This window comes from Scaptodrosophila lebanonensis, unplaced genomic scaffold (genome assembly GCF_003285725.1).
Source record: "Scaptodrosophila lebanonensis strain 11010-0011.00,11010-0021.00 unplaced genomic scaffold, SlebRS2 tig00000053-arrow-pilon, whole genome shotgun sequence".
Classification (NCBI taxonomy): Eukaryota; Metazoa; Arthropoda; class Insecta; order Diptera; family Drosophilidae; genus Scaptodrosophila; species Scaptodrosophila lebanonensis.
In genome coordinates, this window is record NW_022060548.1 from 4,416,561 (window position 1) to 4,437,377 (window position 20,817).

The following is a 20,817-nucleotide window of genomic DNA, read 5'->3' on the forward strand; positions in this document are numbered from 1 at the left end:
GATAATTGTTGTTATCGCACTGATATCGTATCAACATCTCGAAGCGTTAAAGTCATTTGAATAATTCGAAAGCTCAAAGCTTGCTGTACTATATGTGTGTTTTAATACCATAATTTTCAGTCGTCCCAATGACTTAAGCAGCTTTTAATTTGCATCTTGTTTTCCACATTTTTGCTAAAGGAGTTTTCTTACCAGTCCTTTCCTTTGATATATGTAATACGTTTGCATAAAATCCATCGATAGAAAATTGGCACAATATAATTTAATTGCATTTTATTTTCTTTCTTACGGTTATCCATTTTTACTTTGTATCTTCGGCAGATCAGTTCATATTTAATTAAGGTTGCCTTATCTGTCTAGCGTTTGAGTGCTAATACCTTAATTGAAAGTGTTCAGTTTTCAATTATGTCAACTGTTCCAATATTCGTATCCCTTAGGCATCTTAATAGCGAAATGGTAGCTTTAAGCAAGCTTTGGTCGTCTTTGTACCTATTTAGCTCTCAAGTATGCCAAGTGTTGTCACACTTAACCCATCTCCTGTCTATTTGGGTGCTGCCCAACTCAAGTGGCCACTTGACACTTTTTATGCAACCTTAAAACTTGACCGCACTTGAACCGGACAGTCTATACTCGTACAGCCATCAAATAGGCGCTATTTGCCGAAGTGGTTATGGCTCGTCAGCTCCTAGAATCGGCATTAAAGAAATGTAATTTGCTTGATGATAACTAAACCAACACAAACTGCCATATCAAATGAAATACCTATTAGTTATAAGCAGGCTGGCTGGCTGGCTGTCTGGCAGGCTGGCAAGCTCTGCCATTTTACGGTTGCACAACAACAATGGCAATGGCAGTGGCAACAGAAAATTTAACACGGCTAAGGGCCACTTTGATTTCACAAGCGATTTGAGTTTACCTGTTGACCCCAACCAATCGAGCAATCCAATCTCCGAAGGCAGGCCGAAAACGCAAAAATAAAATATCAGACGTCTAATCAACTATACAATAAATACATAGCCTTGCGCGCTGTCAGCTGTACAGGAACCCCGTGGTACAAAAAAAGCAACCAAAAGTCGAAGGAAAGTAAGAACTGAAAAGACGAATAAATGTCGAACAGGAGCTGTGAGGAATGTTTGACGGTTCCCCACACTCCTACGGAAAATAGTGAGACGTGGGTGGTGGAGCTGGGTGAGATGGGTGAGCTGGAAGAGGAGGGGGTGGAGGAGTAGGAGTTGAGAGAATTGTACAAATAGCAAGGCAATGGGCAACAATTGCTTAACAAACCGGCTGAAATGCTCCGTATAATGTCCCATGACCTTGTACGGTTGATTTGGTATTACGTGTCCATCGACAATTGGGCCCAATGATGTTGAAAATTGTTGAAATGTTGTTGGTATGTGCAAAATATCCTGGTAGCTGAAAAATAAGTAGAAGAAGAACATTACGTTAGTGAAGGGCGTAAAAAAGGTCATATAACTTCTTGGCCTGACAGCGGCCACTTTTCACATTGATTTGAAATTTCTAATAAATTTTATGTGTGATTTGTTGCTGCACACGCGCGCACTTAACAGGCCCCACAAACACACATACCCGTACACTCGTGTATGGTACACACATCCATCCATATCCTTACACTTCACCAGCACGTGCGCCACATAAAGATACATTCAATAAGATACACATATGTTGTTGGTACACGAACCAGTCCTTGAATCAACGCCCCACCTAACTAGGCGGCCAAAAATGCAATTTAAAGATTTATAGAATTACAAACAACAACACCAGAAACCGAAAATTGTTTGTGTAATGCAATTTGTACAACTCAGGGCCCTGCCAGTTATCAGCTGAGCACAATTGTGAGAACTAAGTCTAATTTAAATGCATGTCGTCGACGCCCACTAGAGATGGGAATGCAAAAAATATAGACAACTTCATAAATAGAAATGATCGTTTAACTAAACTCTATCCATTTTGGATATGATCAAGGCATTGAAATAGATCAGTTGTTTTATTTTAGTTGGTACGAAATAAAAATAGCTTAAAAACGCTTACTAGAAATAATTTATGGAATCAGATACATATGTATAATAAAGTTGCCTTCAATTATTAATTTTCTTCATATTTATTTGAGCATATTTAACCAAATGTCAAGGTTTGAGAATCCAACGTAGCAGTAATGCAGCTTAAATTTATTATCTAGGTTTTTAAAATATCAATTTCATACCACAACTGATTATACCTTTAAAGTTTGATGGAAAATTGAGATTAATATTCGAAAAATTCGAAAATAAAATATTAAATATAATAAAAAAACTCTTCGTCCGTTTACATCGTATATGAGGCTGTGCCAAACTTTAAACTCCCATCTCTCTAAGAATTCGTATTTATCTTGCTTATAAGTCGCAATGATTGTGATATGATATGATACTGACTCGGTGCATGCTTCCAGTTCCAGTAAATAACATTAAGCTTGCATATTTAGGTTTTCCACTCACTTCTCGCACACATCTCTAATGCACCTTTTCAGGCACTCATAAATAGCAGTATATCAGCATATACCCAAGGCATCCATATCAAATACAATCAACGCACATGCAATTCCTGCTCCCGATGCTACATGAAAAGCATTTCAATTTTGGCATACCCATGCATATACCTATATAATACATAAATATGTGAGCATGCATGTCTGATTGTGGGGGAGTGGGGCGCGCAATTTTGTTGGTCTGTGCATTTTCGTGTTCACTCTTTTTGAGTTTTGTTACTTTTTCGCAATACAGGTTTTATGGATACAAAATGGCGCCATCAAATGGCACTGCAGGGTGCCGTTGCCAATGTAGTTTGCATTAAAATTCCCATTCAAATGCAGAAACGAGCTCAGAAATTGCCACGAATTAAGAAGGAATCAAGAAAATATTGCTTGGAGTGTTATCAGACGCATGCAGCAATGCGAAATTGTGGCCAACATTTAAATTCAAATTTTTCAAAAATTGCAAAAATATGTTCATCTCTGCGAGATTATAACAACGCACTCAATACGATAGTAACCTCAGTTAAGCATTTAACAATTACCAGTTGGCATCAATTCCCATTTTAATAAAATAAAGGGCAGAGAGGGAAAGCGAGAGAGAGAAATTAATGAAAAATGAAAGCAAAGCCAATTAGAAGCAATGATTGCAGTGTATATTGCATAGACAACATTTGATTCAATTTATTCTTTTAAATTGTGCATATTTCTTTGTTGTCAATTTTCAGAAAAACGTTTTAGGCTTTAAAAACATCTTTTGGTTTTAGCTTTCTTTCCTTCAATTTAATATTAAATTCATTGAAATGATTGTAAATTGGGATTTTGATTTTTGTTTTACAATATGGCTAATTATGTGGCTTCTATATGTGCTTTTCCTACAGTCGCTTTTCCAAATGAAAAACCAACCCAATGAACGAATTATTGATTGCCACCCTGTTTTGAATCGCAAGTCACTTTTTTGCTTTTCTCAGCAAAAGTAGAAAGCTATGCAAAAACAAGAGAGAACGCTACAGTCGAGCAAGCCCGACAGTGAAATACCCTGTACCCAGGTAAACTTCCGGCACTGAGGTATATGCGCCTCTAGCAGAAGCTTGTGGGCGTATTTTACCGAAGTAAAATTGTTTCGCTAATAACTTTTCTTAGAACCAACTGATTTAGATGAAATTTGAAACAAAAATAGATAAGTTTGGTATATAAAGTTTGGTTAGGGTAGCTTTTGAAATGTGTAGCAGGTGAAGAGGGGGGAAATTCCAAAAAATAAAATAAACTCGTCCTTTCTTGGACCTAGGAGATTCTGGATACCAACTTTGGTTATTCTAGCTTTTATAGTTTCTGAGATCCTTTGGTTATTCTAGCTTTTATAGTTTCTGAGATCCTTTGGTTATTCTAGCTTTTATAGTTTCTGAGATCCTTGAAATTCATCCAGACGGACAGACGGTCGGACGGACATATCTAGATCGATTTCTCTCGTCATGCTGATCAAGAATATATATACTTTATGGGGTCGGAGATGCTTCCTTCTGCATGTTACATACTTTGCACAAACCTAATATACCCTTTTTATGGGTACAGGGTATAATAAATACCCTGTACCAATATACCCTTTTACCCTTTGGGTACAGGGTATAAAAATAAATATCAACAAAACAAGTCACAACTTGTGAATAATGGATGGGGAACCGGACAAAATACGAATATGTAATATAAACTGATTCGTTGAAATTTGTAGCACAGCTGCGCAGCCTAAAACTCAACTTTTTTAATTTCATTCTAAATTGGGAAATGCCTTGTAAGCTGCTTTATACTTGTAATAAGCATACTTGTGCATATGTATACATGTATTGCTTACATATGCATAGAATTCATGGGCGATTGGAGTGCATATAAGCAGCTTATGTAAGTGCATCCAATTTGTCCCTTTACGTTGATTTCCCTTTGTTTTTATGCAAACAATTCATGTTGCAATTTATCAATGCGTGTAGAGGAAATGCAGGATTCATTTCAAAATTCGCTCCGAGTAGCTGCAACCAACAAATTTAATTGTGTGCATACTAAAGCGCCTTAAAATCTAAAAAATGCTCTTAGCCCGAGTGCAAACAATGCAAATATCCCAGAGCACAGCTGTGGGGAAGCGCAAAAAATAGCTCTCTGCTAAATAAATACTTGGGAAAGGCAAGTAAACATTAAGTATACGCACTCACATAATCCATATACATGCTCGTTTATTGTTAGTTGGTCGAAAGATGTGTTTGCATTGTGCAAGCTGAGCGCTTTTAATTGACAAAATGAAAAAAAGAAGAGTAAGACCATATTAAAAATTCATTAAATAGAAAGCATGGACAAGCAAACAGGCAAACGAAAACAAAAGACCAGCCGCACGAGCTGAATGAACCGAGGCTGCTACTTGTAGAAACACTCGAATTTGCAACGCCATCATCAATCTTCGTTCCTGCCACATACACACACAAACACACACACACACACACACACACTCACTCGAATATCTGCAGTTATGCACACAATGCAAAGAAACTCTGCGTAACTTGAGCAGACAAATTTGTGCAATGTGAGCAGTTGAGTTGTTTTCCTAAACTGACAAAATACACAATATATACTATAGTACGGTTACGCCGAGTAACAATTCGGCCGCATGCATATATGCATATATTGTGATATAACTGCATGCAGCTAACGAGTTAACCCACTGAAGTCTTTAGATCTTACTCTGATGTGAAAACACGAGCTCAATTGAGATTATCCCCGATAAACATGGTTTAGCACCCTACCTGTGGTGCTATTAGATTGTTCTTAGATTGTTGAATACAGATGTATATCTCGTAGTGCTGCTCACAGCTGCTTCAACTGGCTACTTCTAGATTGCAGAAAATAAACATTTCCGAGAGCACTTCACCACATGCAGGTGCAATTACACCTGATGGCTTTAGGAAGCTTTGCAGATATACAAGTATATATAAGCCATTGATAAACTATTTTTATGCATTATTCGTTTTATTAGTATGCATTGTGAAAAAACTCTATTATTTTTAGTAAAAGAAAGGTTAACTCGTATTTCAACAATATGCGTGAAATCAATGATAAGCTTTCAATACTAATTGAACAAATTATGTTTTGAGTTTTGTATTTATATTCTGAACGTTTATTTGTTTATTCATAATGTTACTATATTATTTTTTAAGGCTTTCATTTTCTTAAAATATAATTGAGAAACGATTATTTCTAGATTCTTCGTGCAATATGATTTAAGGAATGAAGACCTCTGCAACCATTGTATTGTACTTATTGCATCTGCTTCATATTAGTAGCTTCAACTTACAGCCTTGGTCACTATTGGGTTATTTGAAATGTATGCAACAACCGGTGACAATTCCTTTGTCAAAGCCCTGGCTAATAAGACACAAGACCGAATATGAAAATCATAAATCACAGACTTCAACTGACTCGGCAACTCGGCAACTTGGCACAATGAAACTAGAAACTAAAACAGAGCGCAACAAACTGCATGCAGCTAACGAAGTTGAATCCCAACTTTGTTTCTGTCCCAGTTCAAGGCAATTTCAAGTGCTGCCCACAAATTTTGTCAACGACAAAACAAAACTAAGCAAAACGAAACAAAGCAAAGGCCGAAAGCACTTGCCACACACGTGGCTGAGTTCGGTCAAAGTTATAGCAGGACAAGGCTTTCCAGGGTGGTGACCAGGACGCCCATCTCCTCTGACCGCCAGACCATGTGCTGCAATTGACAAAGACGCTGCAGTCATGGACCAGAAGGAAGAGACGGAGAGATTGGGAGAACGAGAGCCCCTTGTGGCTGACGTGCCTCAAAGTGAAATGCCAGCTTGGCTGGCGTTTGTGGCTCAAGTGTTCCAGTCAAGTTTAAATGGATTACGATAGTGTCGATGCCGGATTACTTAGAGCAACGGCTGGGGTAGACAGATGATTCAAGAGCGCGTGTATATACGAGCATGTGTGGAAATTGGGAAAACCATTCGGCTACACTTAATAGTCAAAGTGAATATTGATTCAGAAGAAGTTCGAGTCATGCCCCTAGAAACTAAGTTGCTAAAAATAAATGCTTGCTTTTTTAAATTTTTTCTGGGTTTAAAACTATTTCAAAGACTTTAATGCAGTACGATAGTTATAAATGATTACATTTGATTTTTAATTTGCAATACTAAGGGTAATGAAATGATAATGAAATTGATTTTGAATTTCAACGAAATATAAACTGATAGTTAAAAATTAAAACTCATTTGAAAAGCAGCGTAAATTAGCATTGAATTTGATAATGTGGCAAAATATTTGGTTGTGATTGCGTTCGTTGTATATTAGTATGACATAACATTTTAGTTAAAATCGTTTTATGTTTCAATAATTATTCTATGTAATTAGTTGAAGCATTTGAAAAATTATGGGTTTCAATTATGAATTCTATTGAGCGGGTCAATAAATAAACACTTAGTAAAAATGATTGAATCGAAAACAATTAAAGCTACTTGTATTTAAATTGGCTTTCTCAAGCCCATATACTATTTCTTTAATGAGCTAAATCCTCAACAACATATATTTTGCGACCGTTTAAGCAAAGCTATGAATTGAATAGTCATTCATTGGCCAATCAACAATAACTTTGAAAATAATGTTAATACGATTTGCATAAATTGCTTTTAACAACTTGCTAAAATATTCAACTATGTATATGTAAACTGTGTTTGCAGGTAATGTCAATGGTCGACACCTGGCACACATTTTTAGCAAAGCAAATAAGTTCAATAAAATTTGCATAATTTATTCATATTGAGCACATTTTGCGCTTGCAATCAGCCAAGCTAAATATTTGCGCTTTCTATACTCAGTAAATAAACAAAGGCACAAAATAATATGCAAAATATGCTCACTTAAAGGAAAAAGAGCCATAAACGACGGACTATTGCGACAATATTTACATTTGCATAAAACGTCAATAATTAAAGTAAATATTGCTACTTATGTACTGTGTAGTACGGCTAACCTTTAAACAAAAGATCAAAAGCAATATTTACTTCGCATTACACATAAATGGAGAAAAGAAACGAGAGGGAGAGAGAGATTTTCATAACTTATTGATGGCGAAAAAGAGAATTAGGGGCAAAGAAACGTATTATTAATCATTTAGAATGTTTAAGCTCTCTGGCAAAGGAAATATTCACACACAATCAAATGCACATGCATATGCAAAGGTATTTGCGACTACTGTCTGTGTGTGTGTTTGTGAGTGTGTGTGTGTGTGTGTGTACATGTGGGGATAACTGCTCGTATTTACAAATGCCAGTGAGTGTGCGTCTAAGTGTGTGCTGGACAAACAAATGTAACTGCGGCTTCTGTGGCTAACATGTTTGCCTAAGTAGTTGTAACTCGCCTCGTTCGCCTGCCACCGCCTTGTGTGTATGTCAGTTGGTATGTATAGTATGTATCTGCTGATATATGTATGTATGTATGTGCAGTTACCTGTTTGCGGGCAAAACGTTGAGCACATTTACACAGTAATTCATACATAATTCATTGCATTCATTTAACACTCACACACAGCTGCCTGCGACGTGCACTCAGCTCGGCTCAGAACTCAACTTGCCACTGCTAGTTAGTCATTCATTTGAGCATTCACATCCGCCTCCTTAACACTCTGACCAACAAGCGACCTATATAGCAGTACGAAAATTAAGTTAGGAACAATGCATTCCCTTAATTAAATTGGAAATGAAAATTGATCTGCAGTATATTTTCTACGAAATTATTTCAGTTGCATTCGCTTTCTCTCTCTTTTAACCAAATAAAAGCTACAGCCATATACATAGATATACTAGATAAAATCATCTATAACAGAGAAAATTCAGCTAATTTTCGAGCCTCAAATTACAGAATAAAACCAAGCAATGAGAACAAATAATTAACATGTTTTTAGTGAAAAAGGCGAAATATTCGATTTGTCAACTACGTATAAGGAGAATCAAGCATACTTATGAAGCTATTTTATTTCCTATTTACGCAACTCCCAATTCTTCAGTAGGTAATCATGCTACTAACCATATTTGTTTGATATGTTTTCAACAAATCTCAACAAAGTTTTTACATATTTATTGTTGTGCTTTGGAGGACTTGCGGCTCGTTGGAGTTAAATGGCATGCATTTTCTGCTCCTGCTCTTGTCGCTCGCTGCTCATTCATTAACACATTTTTGCTTCCCCCTCATTGCGCACGAAATGCCAGTTTCAACAACAGCTGAGAGAGGGGGGAGGGGGCATGCAACATGGCATCCGTTTACACAACTTCCTCTGTGTCAATTTGTTGGCAGCGCCATGCGAAAAATAAAGTTTTTAAGTACTGAGACATGAAGAGACACACCCACACATTGACACTTCACACACTGTTGCACAATGTCGCCATTTTGTTGGGCAGACATACTGCATGAGTGTGGGAAAGTGTGTGTGTGTGCGTGTGTGTGTGAGTGTGTGAGGATGTGTTTTAGTGTGTGCTTTGCATAATTAACATAATTACTATTATTTTGCTGTTGTTGATTTAGTTTTACATACTTATTTAGTTTTATGCGCTTTTATTTCATTCTGTATGCAAATTGTTTTTTAGTTTTCTTTTGTGCCATTTTCAGCTGTGAAAAGCATACAAATGAACTTGCCGCAGGCACGCAAACACGCACACACGCACACACACACACACTCACACCACACACATTCGCACATAGTAAAATAACAGACTAACGAACGCATTACAATTGCCATGTAATGTAAGGCACAACGCTTTTTGCGCGTGTTTGTTATTCCCCCTCCCCCCCGCTCCCTAGGGGCTGCAATGTTTTTTGTTGTAATATATTTTACATAAGTCTGAAAATGCACACCCTAACCGAAGTGGCAGTTACTCGAGGCAATGTGCAGTGCATTTAGTGGAGTGGGCGAAGGGGCTTTTGTTGCAATCGCGAGCAAATAATAAAGGGAGCCACACACAATGCGGACTGCGATTGGAATACTAATGCAAAGGCGAATTAGGAACTAGATTAGACAGGACACGTAGCGAGTGAAAAATGAAGTTGTAACTGACCGGAAAAGGATAACAAGTCAGCTATGTAAGTAGAACATACCTAAACATCGTCTGTAAATATTTGAAAAAATGTACACATGTAAACGTTAGTTAGTTTTCAGCAGAATATATTCTTAAAATATATTTTTAGTTTTAAACTACTCTCATTCGTTATAACTAGTTGAAACATTAAATAGCTGATTATGAGATTAAATATATAATACCTTCCTTATTTTCTGATGCAACGTGATAAACGTGTTTTTTTTATTAATTAACTAACTCACGATAGTTTCTATGCCAACAAAATTATCCAAAACTTTCTTAATTTATTAACTACAAATATTAGTATATTTTTAAAACTGTGATCAACTATCAACTGTTACTGAGCTTCATTTAATCTCAAATGTATATACGAATAACTTCCACAACAAAGCTGTATTGTTACTAAAAGCACACTTTAGGAGACTGCTGAAATGCATATGATATATTTTAGTCATATTATTCATTTTAATTGACTAAGAAGAGCTTATGTCGCTATCTTTGTAGCATTTGATGATTTGAATTTAATGCCATTGTTATGCCAATGCTTTTGTTTGTGTTTGCTGTTGCTTCAGCAACTGAATACTAAATAGTCGTCGTTGGACAAAAACTCGTCTAATGGCAGTCAATTAAGTTTGTATATGTAGCTCCTAAAGTGAGGCAGTCAAAAAGTGATTAATTGAAAAGCAATTAACATGGCGGGTGTTTTACAAATTACCGAGGCCCAAAGTTTTCACGTTATTATACGCGTGCCAAACCACCCGACTCCCTGCCCATCAGACTGTCAATATCCCATCCAAAAATGGACACAAGAGATTACAGCTAATCTAGATGCAAATACGCAGCGCACTTTACACATAAATAGGCAGAGAAGACGGAGGCAGCCGACAAACGACCAACAAGGATATATGCAAGCGCGATTAGTTATGGTTGCTAAATGAGTGCGAAAGCGCGAACTGATGTGGTGAGGGCGTCGGGCGCGTGGTAAGGCATTTATGCGTCATTGGCGCGGCATAACAAACTCGTAAATTTACCGAATCATTAAGCAGCAGCGCACAAAGAGCAACCCACTAAATGAATCAGCGTCCCAGAACGAAGTCCTATAGGACGCACAGCGGCCAGAGGACAAACAAACCGCAGCTCACGAGCTGCAAAGATGCGAACCCAAATTAAGTTTGCGCATTCACGACCACAAAATCGCCAGCGTTTATGGTCCATGTGCAGGCAAGACCACAAATGCAGGGCACTAAAAGCATTAACACGCATTATAATGGTCAGAATGTCCACACAAATTGGAGCCGATACCTAATGTGTTTATGCGACGCTCATTTCACTTTCTAATCAACTTCATGAAGTGATGAAAACAGGAATAGAAATGACTTAAATGGATGCTTTTCCTTTGATTTAATTGCATTGAAATACTCAAAACAAATACTATATTTGGTTTCAAATTGGATGGCATTTAAAAATACTACTCTGTTGTATAAAGGGATGCCAGGTAGAACTTTTCCTGAAATAGGATTGTGGCATTATTAGGAAATACAACACATCACATACAAAAAACTAGAATATCTTCGAATTGATAAATTATTCTACAGTCACAGCCTATACAGTTTCGTTTCCTTAATCAGATGCTCTTTAATTTTCAAGTACTCTTTCGCAGCACTTGAACACGGCCTCGATACGCACTTCCACATGAATAATTGAATAAGTTGACTCACCGACGCTGGCGCAGGCATTCGAGCAATGCATCATCATCATCGTCTCCAGCAGCCCCATTACCGCCCAGGGGACAATCGAGTGAGTGAGCTATTTGCATTGTCAATTCGAGCGTCCGATTGCTGGCCGCCCAGTCGGACATGGCCGAGCCCGACATGAGTATGGCGCGATGAAAGAGACCTACATACGAGTATGTGACAACAATTGTTGAGCTCGCTCTTAATATGGCTATAAATAATGCAATTAGCCCTACCTGAAGCGACTGGCGATACCATCAGATAATTAACGCACGCGGCCCCTGTGCTGTGGCCCATCAAGGTGACGCGTGAATTGTCGCCGCCAAATGACCCAATGTTCTCCTTGATCCAGTGGAGGGCGGCAATTTGATCGAGGAGCGCATAGTTGGCAATATTGTGCTCATCGATGCTGGGCCGCATAAAGCCTGCCGGGTATCAGCTTAATTAGTCAACTTTCCAGTCCAAATGCTTGTCACAACTTACCCAAAACCCCCAGTCGATAGTTGACAGTGACAACAATGACTTGGCCATAGCTGGCGAGCACGGAACCATCGTACGCATTGCCGCTGTTCCACTCAAAGGACTCGCCGTGCAAATACACCAGCACTGGATGCAGCCTGGGCGTTGCCAGGAGCTCTGAAAGCGCGAAAATTGCGTTACTACCGTTGGCATATGGAAGGCGATAAACATCAGCCATTAACTCACTCACCCTCGTGCGGCACATACAGATTCAAATACAAACAATCCTCGTTTTCCGTTTTCAAATAGGGCATCAGGCGTGTCAAGTGCCTGTAACGTCCACGCGACATATTCACACTGCTCTGCGACGATATGTCCGGCAGTTTTTGTGGACACACGGGCGGTAAATGGCGCGCTATCTTCAAACCTTGCCACGGCAATGGAGCACCTGAAAAAAAGAACAGAACAAAAATCCAAAAAAGAAAATTGAGAACAGAGCGACAATGCAGTTAGATGGGCTATGGGCCATGCAACCAACTTCCCAGGTGGCACAGGAAATCGATGCCATAATATTCGTACAGTGGGTCAAACACTAATGAAAATTATGGAGGCCCACCTGATAAAGCTCATTCAGAGACTTGGCAAATGTATTTGAAAATCTTTTTTTATAACATAAAATGAGCCACGTTTTGAAAATATGAATATCATATTGTGCGAACAAATTTAAATTTGAAAATTCAAAGTAAATAGAAAACACAGTAAGACTGTAAGCGGCTTTAAAATAGCAAAGCAATGATTAAGGTCTAACTATATCATAGTTTAGAGATCAATTAAATATTTTTTGCTTAAATTTGTTTCTTTTTATTTTAGTTGACTAGCTCTATAAATAAATACTATAATGCTATCACATTAGTCATTTGAATTGCTAAAATAATATTTCTACTTGTCTAATTACAACAAACAACAAAATAAATTACATTAAATAAAAACTATTTAATTAAATAAAAAGAAATGCTAGAGCTTTGATGTTTTAATCAGAAGCTATATATAATTTTAAAAAGAGATTTTGTTTTTCTTTCTATGAACGAGAAAAGTTGATTTAAACAATTTAAACAAACAAATTAGCTTAGAGTTTTCTTTTAAATAAATAGTTCTACGTGAATGTGTGAATTAATGTTCGCCCGTGATGGTAAACTCCTTTTTCAAAAATGCGTTTCGAAAATTGTTTCGTATTGAAATTGTAAAATGTATATTTTTCATTATTTTTGACACACGGTGCGAGATGCTAAGTGGCTCTAAAAGGCATCAGTTATCGTTGCATATTGCCAAGAATGTAATTTTTCGTTTTCGTTTTCATTTCCAGTTTCCTCGTTTCCTGCACATCGTGTGTGGCCAAAAAGTCAATTTCGTATTTATGTAACACGGTCAATGGCTCTTAGATGTGCCGTAAACAAGCAGCCCACACATGATTGTGCATGTATGTGTGAGTGTGGTTGTGCTTGTGCTTATGTGTGGATGTGAGTACTTGTATGTGTTTGGTGGCAGCAAAGGACACTCTACTCGTCGTTGTCGTTGTCGTCGTCGTCGTCGTTGTAACCAAGCTCGAATGCGGTTTCTGTTCTGCTTCTGTTTCCGTTAACGTCAAACCGTATATTGCAAATCGTAGTGAAATGCTAGCCACGACTTGGTCAAGTTAGTTGTGGTGCATGGGCGACGCATTGTTGCATATGTGCGGTTGATGCAACCGAGGTTGTTATGGTGTCCAATGCACAGATCTAAGCATATATATATGTAAACACACGGTACATCTTCGCTAACGAAAACTCTCAGGAAGTATTGTATTTTAAAACATTTGGGAGCTGCCTTGTTGTCTATGAAGCTTACGATAAAATGGTGGAGGTGATTTCTGAGCTTATTTCACTTTTTAGAATACCTTATTAGTTTGTTGTTTGGTAAGTTTGATAATTCAATTTAATTGAAATTATCATTATCTTCTTACAACTCTTAATATTTGTTAACTTATTATTAATTGTAATATATTCAAGTGGAAAAATTGTTCAAGTGACTTGCTTCGAATGAAGCCAAATAAACATAACTGTATCTAAATGTCAGCTGAAAGATGTTTGATATATTAACTGTTTTGTTTGACATCAGTTTTGGCAATGAGAGAAAATGATTTATTAATCTTCTTTTCTCAAAATTTCAATATAAAAAGAAGGCTTTGCTTTTGCTCTCAGCAAATTTCTAACTATGCGGCTAACAACCAGACCATGGAGTATGTAGATAGTCATTCTATAGTTGCTAAGAAAACTAGCAGAAGCAGCTGTAATTAAAAAACCTAAATAAGTAAAATATTAGCAGCTTCTTAGAAGGGAACTAATGGTTCACAATCTGGAAAAACAGAACACCCATTACCCAGAGACTTCACATCTTTGATTAGAACAAACGCATATGCGACTGTCTTCATATTGAGACTCTATTGTAAGTTTGTTTGCACAACGCATTCGGTTTGGCTTTCAAATTGCTTACACATTTTAACACCACATTTGCTGCCGTTTGCTTGTTTTGCGGCTATTCAGTGACAATATTTGTCTGGCATTGAAGTGTTGGGCTAATGCCAGGGATTTTGATTGGTATGCAAATGTTGATTATGTGCTGCAAATAAGGAAATGGCTCGCACTCCTAACTATGGACAAATGAATAGACTTTTGCATAACGCATACATTGACAAATTTCCAATTTCTGAATTGTGAATGGGAACTATTTTCAATTTAATTATTTCACTAATGTGGACGCTGACCAAATTCTGTTGCTTTATCTTCTAAGTCTTCTTCATCTGCTTCTATCTGCTATGCTATAGCCCAACTAATTCAAATTGGCAATAAGATGAAGCAGCATTTGGCAAATTAAAGCAACGGAAATCCACATGCCACCAATTCATTTTTGTTCGTTATCAACGCCCAGAACTATGCGACCTTTGCACTTCCTTGAACATAAATTTCAGATCTTGCCACGAATGACTTGCGTTATTGGCACCATAAAAGCGGCAAAACTGACACCCACATGCATTCAATATAGCGAACAGGCCAATAACAGTGCCAACTAGAAGGACAAGGACATGTGCAGGAGGAGGCAGCAACATGGCCAGGGTGGTGTCTTCGCTCAGGCACGTCATATGCGCGAGTTTTCGCACACTCTGTGCTATTTGCATTTTGTTATTAATAAATTTTCAAGCAGCCGCAGCAGCAGCAACAGGAGCTACGAGAAGCTGCCAGTAAATAAATAAAATGAAAGCTGCACGCTTGGCAAAATGGCCAAAGACAAACGCAAAAGTCGAACAAAACGCGCGAAGAGCGCGCAATACACAAAACAATTTTAGACGTGTTTTCCAAAACTTGTATCGTATGTGTGTGCGTGTGTGTGTGTGTGGCTATGTATGTGTATGTTTGTGAGCACTTCTGATTGCCTTGTACAAACAAACGTTGCTCTACATGTCCCCAACACACATTACGTATACGTATTTGCATTGGCTTCTATTTGCCTGGCAATTCCACGCGCTGTTGCAGCGACAGCTGAATCAAATGTGTGTACACACACCCACATACATATGTATATATAAGTACAACATAAATATACATACATACATACCAATATTGTTGGTACAGTCAAACATATATAATTCAAAAGGGTACTGCATGAACGTCTTCAAATGAACTTCTCAAAACTCAATTTGCTTCAAAGCCCTACGACAAGGAGTTTGAAAAGTCAAATATTTTGAACAATATCTAATAGCTTGGAAAATAGTTGCATTTTATTTTTAAAAAGATGAAGCGTGGACTGATATTAAAGTACGCTTTTTGAATTGAATTTAATTAGGTTTAGTAAAATCTGCAAAGCATTTCTTATTATCAAAACACCTATGTTTAAATTCTTATTTATTTTGAAAATCGGATATTTTATATTCCGAAGTTTTTTTTAATTGTCTACCTTTTAAAACGTACTCTCTAACAAGAAAATGTCAAAGGTTTGAGTTTTTGAAATAAATTTTAAATAAGTGCTAAATTCTATTTATAATGCTGTGGACAATTGCTTAAAAAATAATTAATATCATTATAAATACCTAATTTTCTATACTTATTAAAATGTTTACTGATATTCAATAAAAACAGCAGAAAACATGGCTTTGGTTCTAAATTCCTCCTAAAGTTTCGAATACAAAAGCATACTCAAATATTTGAATTAAATTTTCTTTAAGAACTGTACTAATATAGACAATAATCAAGTAGTACTATCATTTATGAGAGGATTCTTCATTTTTTTACTATGTTCATGAAATTAAGAAACAAATTAGGAACTTTATTTTCCCCGATGAAAAAAGTACTACCAATGAAACATTACAATTGTTTTTAATTCAGAGAACATTATGCCGCTTAGAACTCAAGACTTTAGTGTTTTAAGAGAGGTGCCTGAGAAGTTCAACTGTTCATATGAGGACGTGTGTCTACTTATATCTGTTTGTATATACTTGTATGTGTACGCTACACATACTATACTATATACATATGTCCTATAGGAGCGAGTCTGCGTTGCCATGTTTGCCACAGCAAACAACTTCCGCTGACAAATATGGCGTCGCACTTGTCTCTACATGTGCATTGCAACAATGTTACAACACCCGTTTAGTCTTTGCAACTGTTGCTTTTGTTATTGTTGTTGTCGCCACTACCGCCTTCGCACGCATTCGAGAGTTCAGCGCGCTGCCGCTGTGCTGCTTCGGATTGCGTGCGTGCCACTCAAGTGCTCAATAAACGGAACCAGACTCGTAACGCTGCCATCGCGCACAGAAATCGTGACAAACACTTTCGCCGACCGTCGGACGCCAACGGCAAGCACAACAGCAACAACGACAACAACAACAACAAAGACAGCCATAACTGTTGCCATAGCAAATGGCAGAGGAAGCGACATGCGTCATAATTTATTGTCCTTGCAGCAATGCACATACACGCAATCACATTGTTGGTTGCGCTTTGTGTGCAGATACGAGCATTTTGCAAGCATTTGCCAATGCGTGAGCGTAAACAAGAATGGAATGGAGGCTATCAGCAGAAGGAAGCTCGAGTGGCTTCAGCAATTCCAGTGCCACAATTCAGCACCCATTTTGTGTGTGCAGGGGGGGGCTGAGCAACTAATAACCAATTGAACGATTCGTTAACTAAGCTTACACTAACAGCACTCTGTACACATGTATGCTAATATTCTCAATTATGCATATCTGTAGAAAAGGTGCTTGTTGCGTGTTGTGCAACACAAATGTGGCAATAGCTTTATGCAGATCCCCACTCCTCCATCTCCACATATTTAAAAGACTGAACTACAAGTACGACTAAAACATAATAACTGCATAAGCTGGGCACACAACAGACACCACTCATTGGCTCGACAAAAGTATTATGACAAATTCTGTCCACTAGAGGTGTTTAAAATGAATTCAAGGTTAGTTTGAAATTTATTCTATGCAATTGTTAAAACTACTATTTTGAATGTTATCGTGCATTTTTATTAATTTTAATTTTTGTTTAACGTTTTAGAAGTGCAAACGTTTTTAAATTTACATAAACAATTATGTTACTATCTTTCAGATTGAATTAAAAATTCTAATCTTTCAGCTGATATCGCTAATAAAATTATTTTGAAATCAAACACGTCAATTGAACGTATACACGTAGTATATCTATGTACTCGTAAATTTATTTTATTTATTTATATAATGCTAGCTTATAACAAAAATCTGAAAACTAGCAGAAGCGATTATGTTAGCAATGGCTTTCTAGGCCTGCAGCATATACTCGTATATACATATACATATATTAAATATGTATTCTTGTTTTATTTAATTGGGTGTTGTCAAGTTGATTTCATTTGATAGAGTCATATTTTTGTATACTATTTTATGGTTTTCCTATTAGCCTCGACAATTGATAATAAAACTTGAAACGCTCATAAAGACTAATTGATATCTATTTTTTTCATCAGCTATGTTTATCGGTCTCGATCATTTTTGAAATGCAAACGTGCAACAAATTTGGACATTAACTGATATTCCACCTCTCACATTCACTTTTTGTTATAATTTTGTGTTTATTTCTCCAGGTAAGATTTTAGCTCGAAAGGAAATGCATTTGTTAATGTTAAAAGATAAATGCTGGCCGTTTTTCCTATAACTTGTCAACATACTTATGGCAAGTGGTGTACATAGCAGCGTGATCTGTGTGTCCATTGCATACTTTTGGGCGCGTGGCAGCCGCAATCGTTTTGTGGTCTGTTCAGGTTTATGTGTCAAGTTTTGAAAGCCTAATGGCCTGGCTGTGCAAAAACAAGCCGAACGATAATTGCTCGAATTGCAAGCTTAATATGGACTGCCTGCAGCAGACAAAAGGACCATATCTATGAATATGCACATGTGAGTTGGTCCAGCATGTGTGGCCAATCTCATGTTGGGCACTGCTGGTAACACTAAAGTGCAGTAAGTGGCAATTTGACACCATATTTGCGGTAGTAAAGTCCTGCCGGACACGCACAGTTAGCACTGCTTAAGTGAAATGTAATGGAAAATTCTAGTACAGATAAATAAAACAATACTCTGCAGCTGCATAAGAAAGTTCAAACACTCTTTTGCGAAATATGAAATGTAATTAAGCCAGATAAGAAGGAACATATTTTGACTAAATGAATTAAAAATACATGCGTTTCTCTGAAATAAGGTTATAGGAAAGAAACAAATATGTTCGACTGACTGGCCTGAATTTTCCCCGAATTTTTCGAATTTCACAAATATTTCTGGAGTTCCACGGTTTCTTCAGTCACGGGCAATACAAAAGCAATTGTTCTTTTTATGGTATTTATGCAAATTTATTCAAAGCTATGTTCAAACCAAATTTGTTAAATTTTCTGTTATATTTTAAAAAGAAACGAATTGAAACCATCTATAAATATAAATTAGCTGATTCTTTAAGTATAATGTACAGTTTAAAATAAATTGAATTTTAGTTTAAACTTTCTATGGATGCACACATGTCCACCAAATATGTCGCGAAACATACTATATATTTAAGGAAAAATTTCTATTGTAATTCAAAAATCTTGAAAAGCTAACTTGATGATCATTTATCAATTATGTATTAAACTAAAAAAATAAAATTACTGGGAAAACCACAGGTAAAGCAGATATGCCCTTAAGCAGCCTGCTCTGTACTTTTTGTACTCACCCGGTGGCATAAAGCGACGACTGCCAATGGGAGATTCTGCATAGGGCAGGCCTAGATACTGATCCACATCGCGTAGTCCTGTTGTCAACTGGAAGCGTCTGGTGATGCCCATAAGACGACCCTGTTTGATTTGTATCTCCTTGGTGTACTGCAGCTTGTCCGGCACTGCATGTCGACGCTCGGGATGATGGGTGGTGGATGTGCTGGACTCTTTATCGGTATTACTGTGGATGGTCTCCGCCTCCGGTGGCTCCTCTTCACTGGCCAGCAGAAGAGCCAATTTTTGCCTGAGGTTCAATTCAAATTTTTCGGGCTGTTCGCGTGGCTTGGCCTGCTTAAATAGTTGATGGACTATGGAGTTGCTTGCCAGGCTAGTTGCATCCGGCAAACTTGTTGTTGCTGCTATATTTATTGGTGTTGTTGCTATTGTGATGTCCCCAATAAAAGCATTCTCTTGCTTTGTGGTCTCACGCAATTTCGTTGCATTTTCCAGCTCATTTCCTTTGTGTGTCTCAGCGATTGATTTTGGTGGCACTGCTGTCGCTTCTTCTACTGCTTCTACTGTTGTTGTTGCAGCTGTGATGGCAATGGCGCCGCCTGCCACGCCCCTCAGCAACGAGCGCCCCCGGCAACAATCAGCGCCTAATTGCTTGTGATTGCCCGGCAGCTCCACGACGCCAACAACTGTCAACAGAAATAACCAAAATGCTTCCAAACGAAATTTCATGGCGCTTTTCCTTTCCTATTCCTTAGCTGTTGCTTTTGTTCTTCGTTCGCTGCGTATTTTCTTGTTATTTTCAATTTTAATTTGGTCGTGTGCTTTCTTCTCGCTGCACAGCTTCTCCTTGCAACTTCTCACATTGCTTTGTCTTGCTTACTTTTGTTGTTAATTGTGTTTTAGTTCTGTTCTTTATTTCGCCCAAATCGCTCACATTTTTTGCACTTTGTTGCACTGCACAAACACTTTTTCCTCAGCTTCGGCCTGTTCCTGTGCCTGTGCCTGTGCCTGGCCTTGCTTTTGTCTGTATTGAATAGTTTCTTACTTTATTTACTTGAAATGTTTAGCATGTCGCTTTGTCCAGGCTTATGTTGCCCGCGTTCTTCCGGCTCCGGAGCACGATTGCATTCCATTTGCTACAATGCGTACTTTCATTCACTTTATCGTTGGACCCAAAATGGGGGGGGGGGGGGGGAGAGACAAAAGACAAAAACAAATTAAATGAAATACTAAAGCCCCTAAAATGAATTGAATGCAGCATTCTTTTATTCCGGACATTTCCCGTGATGTTCATTCTGATATCTATGTGTTTTTCTATGCGCATTTTTGGAATGTCTGCCTTTGTTGGCCATAGAAAATATTAAGGTATTGTGTTTATATTGAATAGTAGAATTTACGACTCCCAGTACCGCTTACATTTATTGGTTCGTGCTTTTGTGGTGCACTAGGTTGTTTTTTAAATTCAGTGCACTATACTGCAATTAAACTTTGACTTGAAATAAGCAACAAGCAATAAGTTATTTATCAAACACTTCTACCAACTTGTCAGGGAGCGAAAGCGCAGAAAATCCAAAACTACACTCTGCTAAGTTTCAATCAGAATGGCTTAATCAAAGAATCTGGGAACCATCAAGGAAGTCCCTATCTCACGCCCTGAAATCAGCTGTAACTTTTTAGGTACTGTTTTCTAATCTTCTATGTTTCA

At 37.6% G+C, this 20,817-nt stretch overlaps 1 protein-coding gene across 1 annotated transcript in view; it reads right to left on the reverse strand.

The window, feature by feature from the left end:
* The window catches only part of LOC115623821, a 61,813-nt gene extending 41,568 nt beyond the window's left edge, over positions 1-20,245 (reverse strand). Inside the window, exons 1-7 of the mRNA XM_030518365.1 lie at positions 20,167-20,245; positions 19,115-19,798; positions 12,097-12,294; positions 11,871-12,023; positions 11,624-11,812; positions 11,373-11,550; positions 1,285-1,416 (exon numbers count right to left, since the gene is read on the reverse strand). Of these exons, the coding sequence (XP_030374225.1) occupies positions 1,285-1,416; positions 11,373-11,550; positions 11,624-11,812; positions 11,871-12,023; positions 12,097-12,294; positions 19,115-19,798; positions 20,167-20,245 (1,613 nt within the window). The remainder of the gene's footprint in view (positions 1-1,284; positions 1,417-11,372; positions 11,551-11,623; positions 11,813-11,870; positions 12,024-12,096; positions 12,295-19,114; positions 19,799-20,166) is intronic.
* Positions 20,246-20,817: the final 572 nt, after the last annotated feature.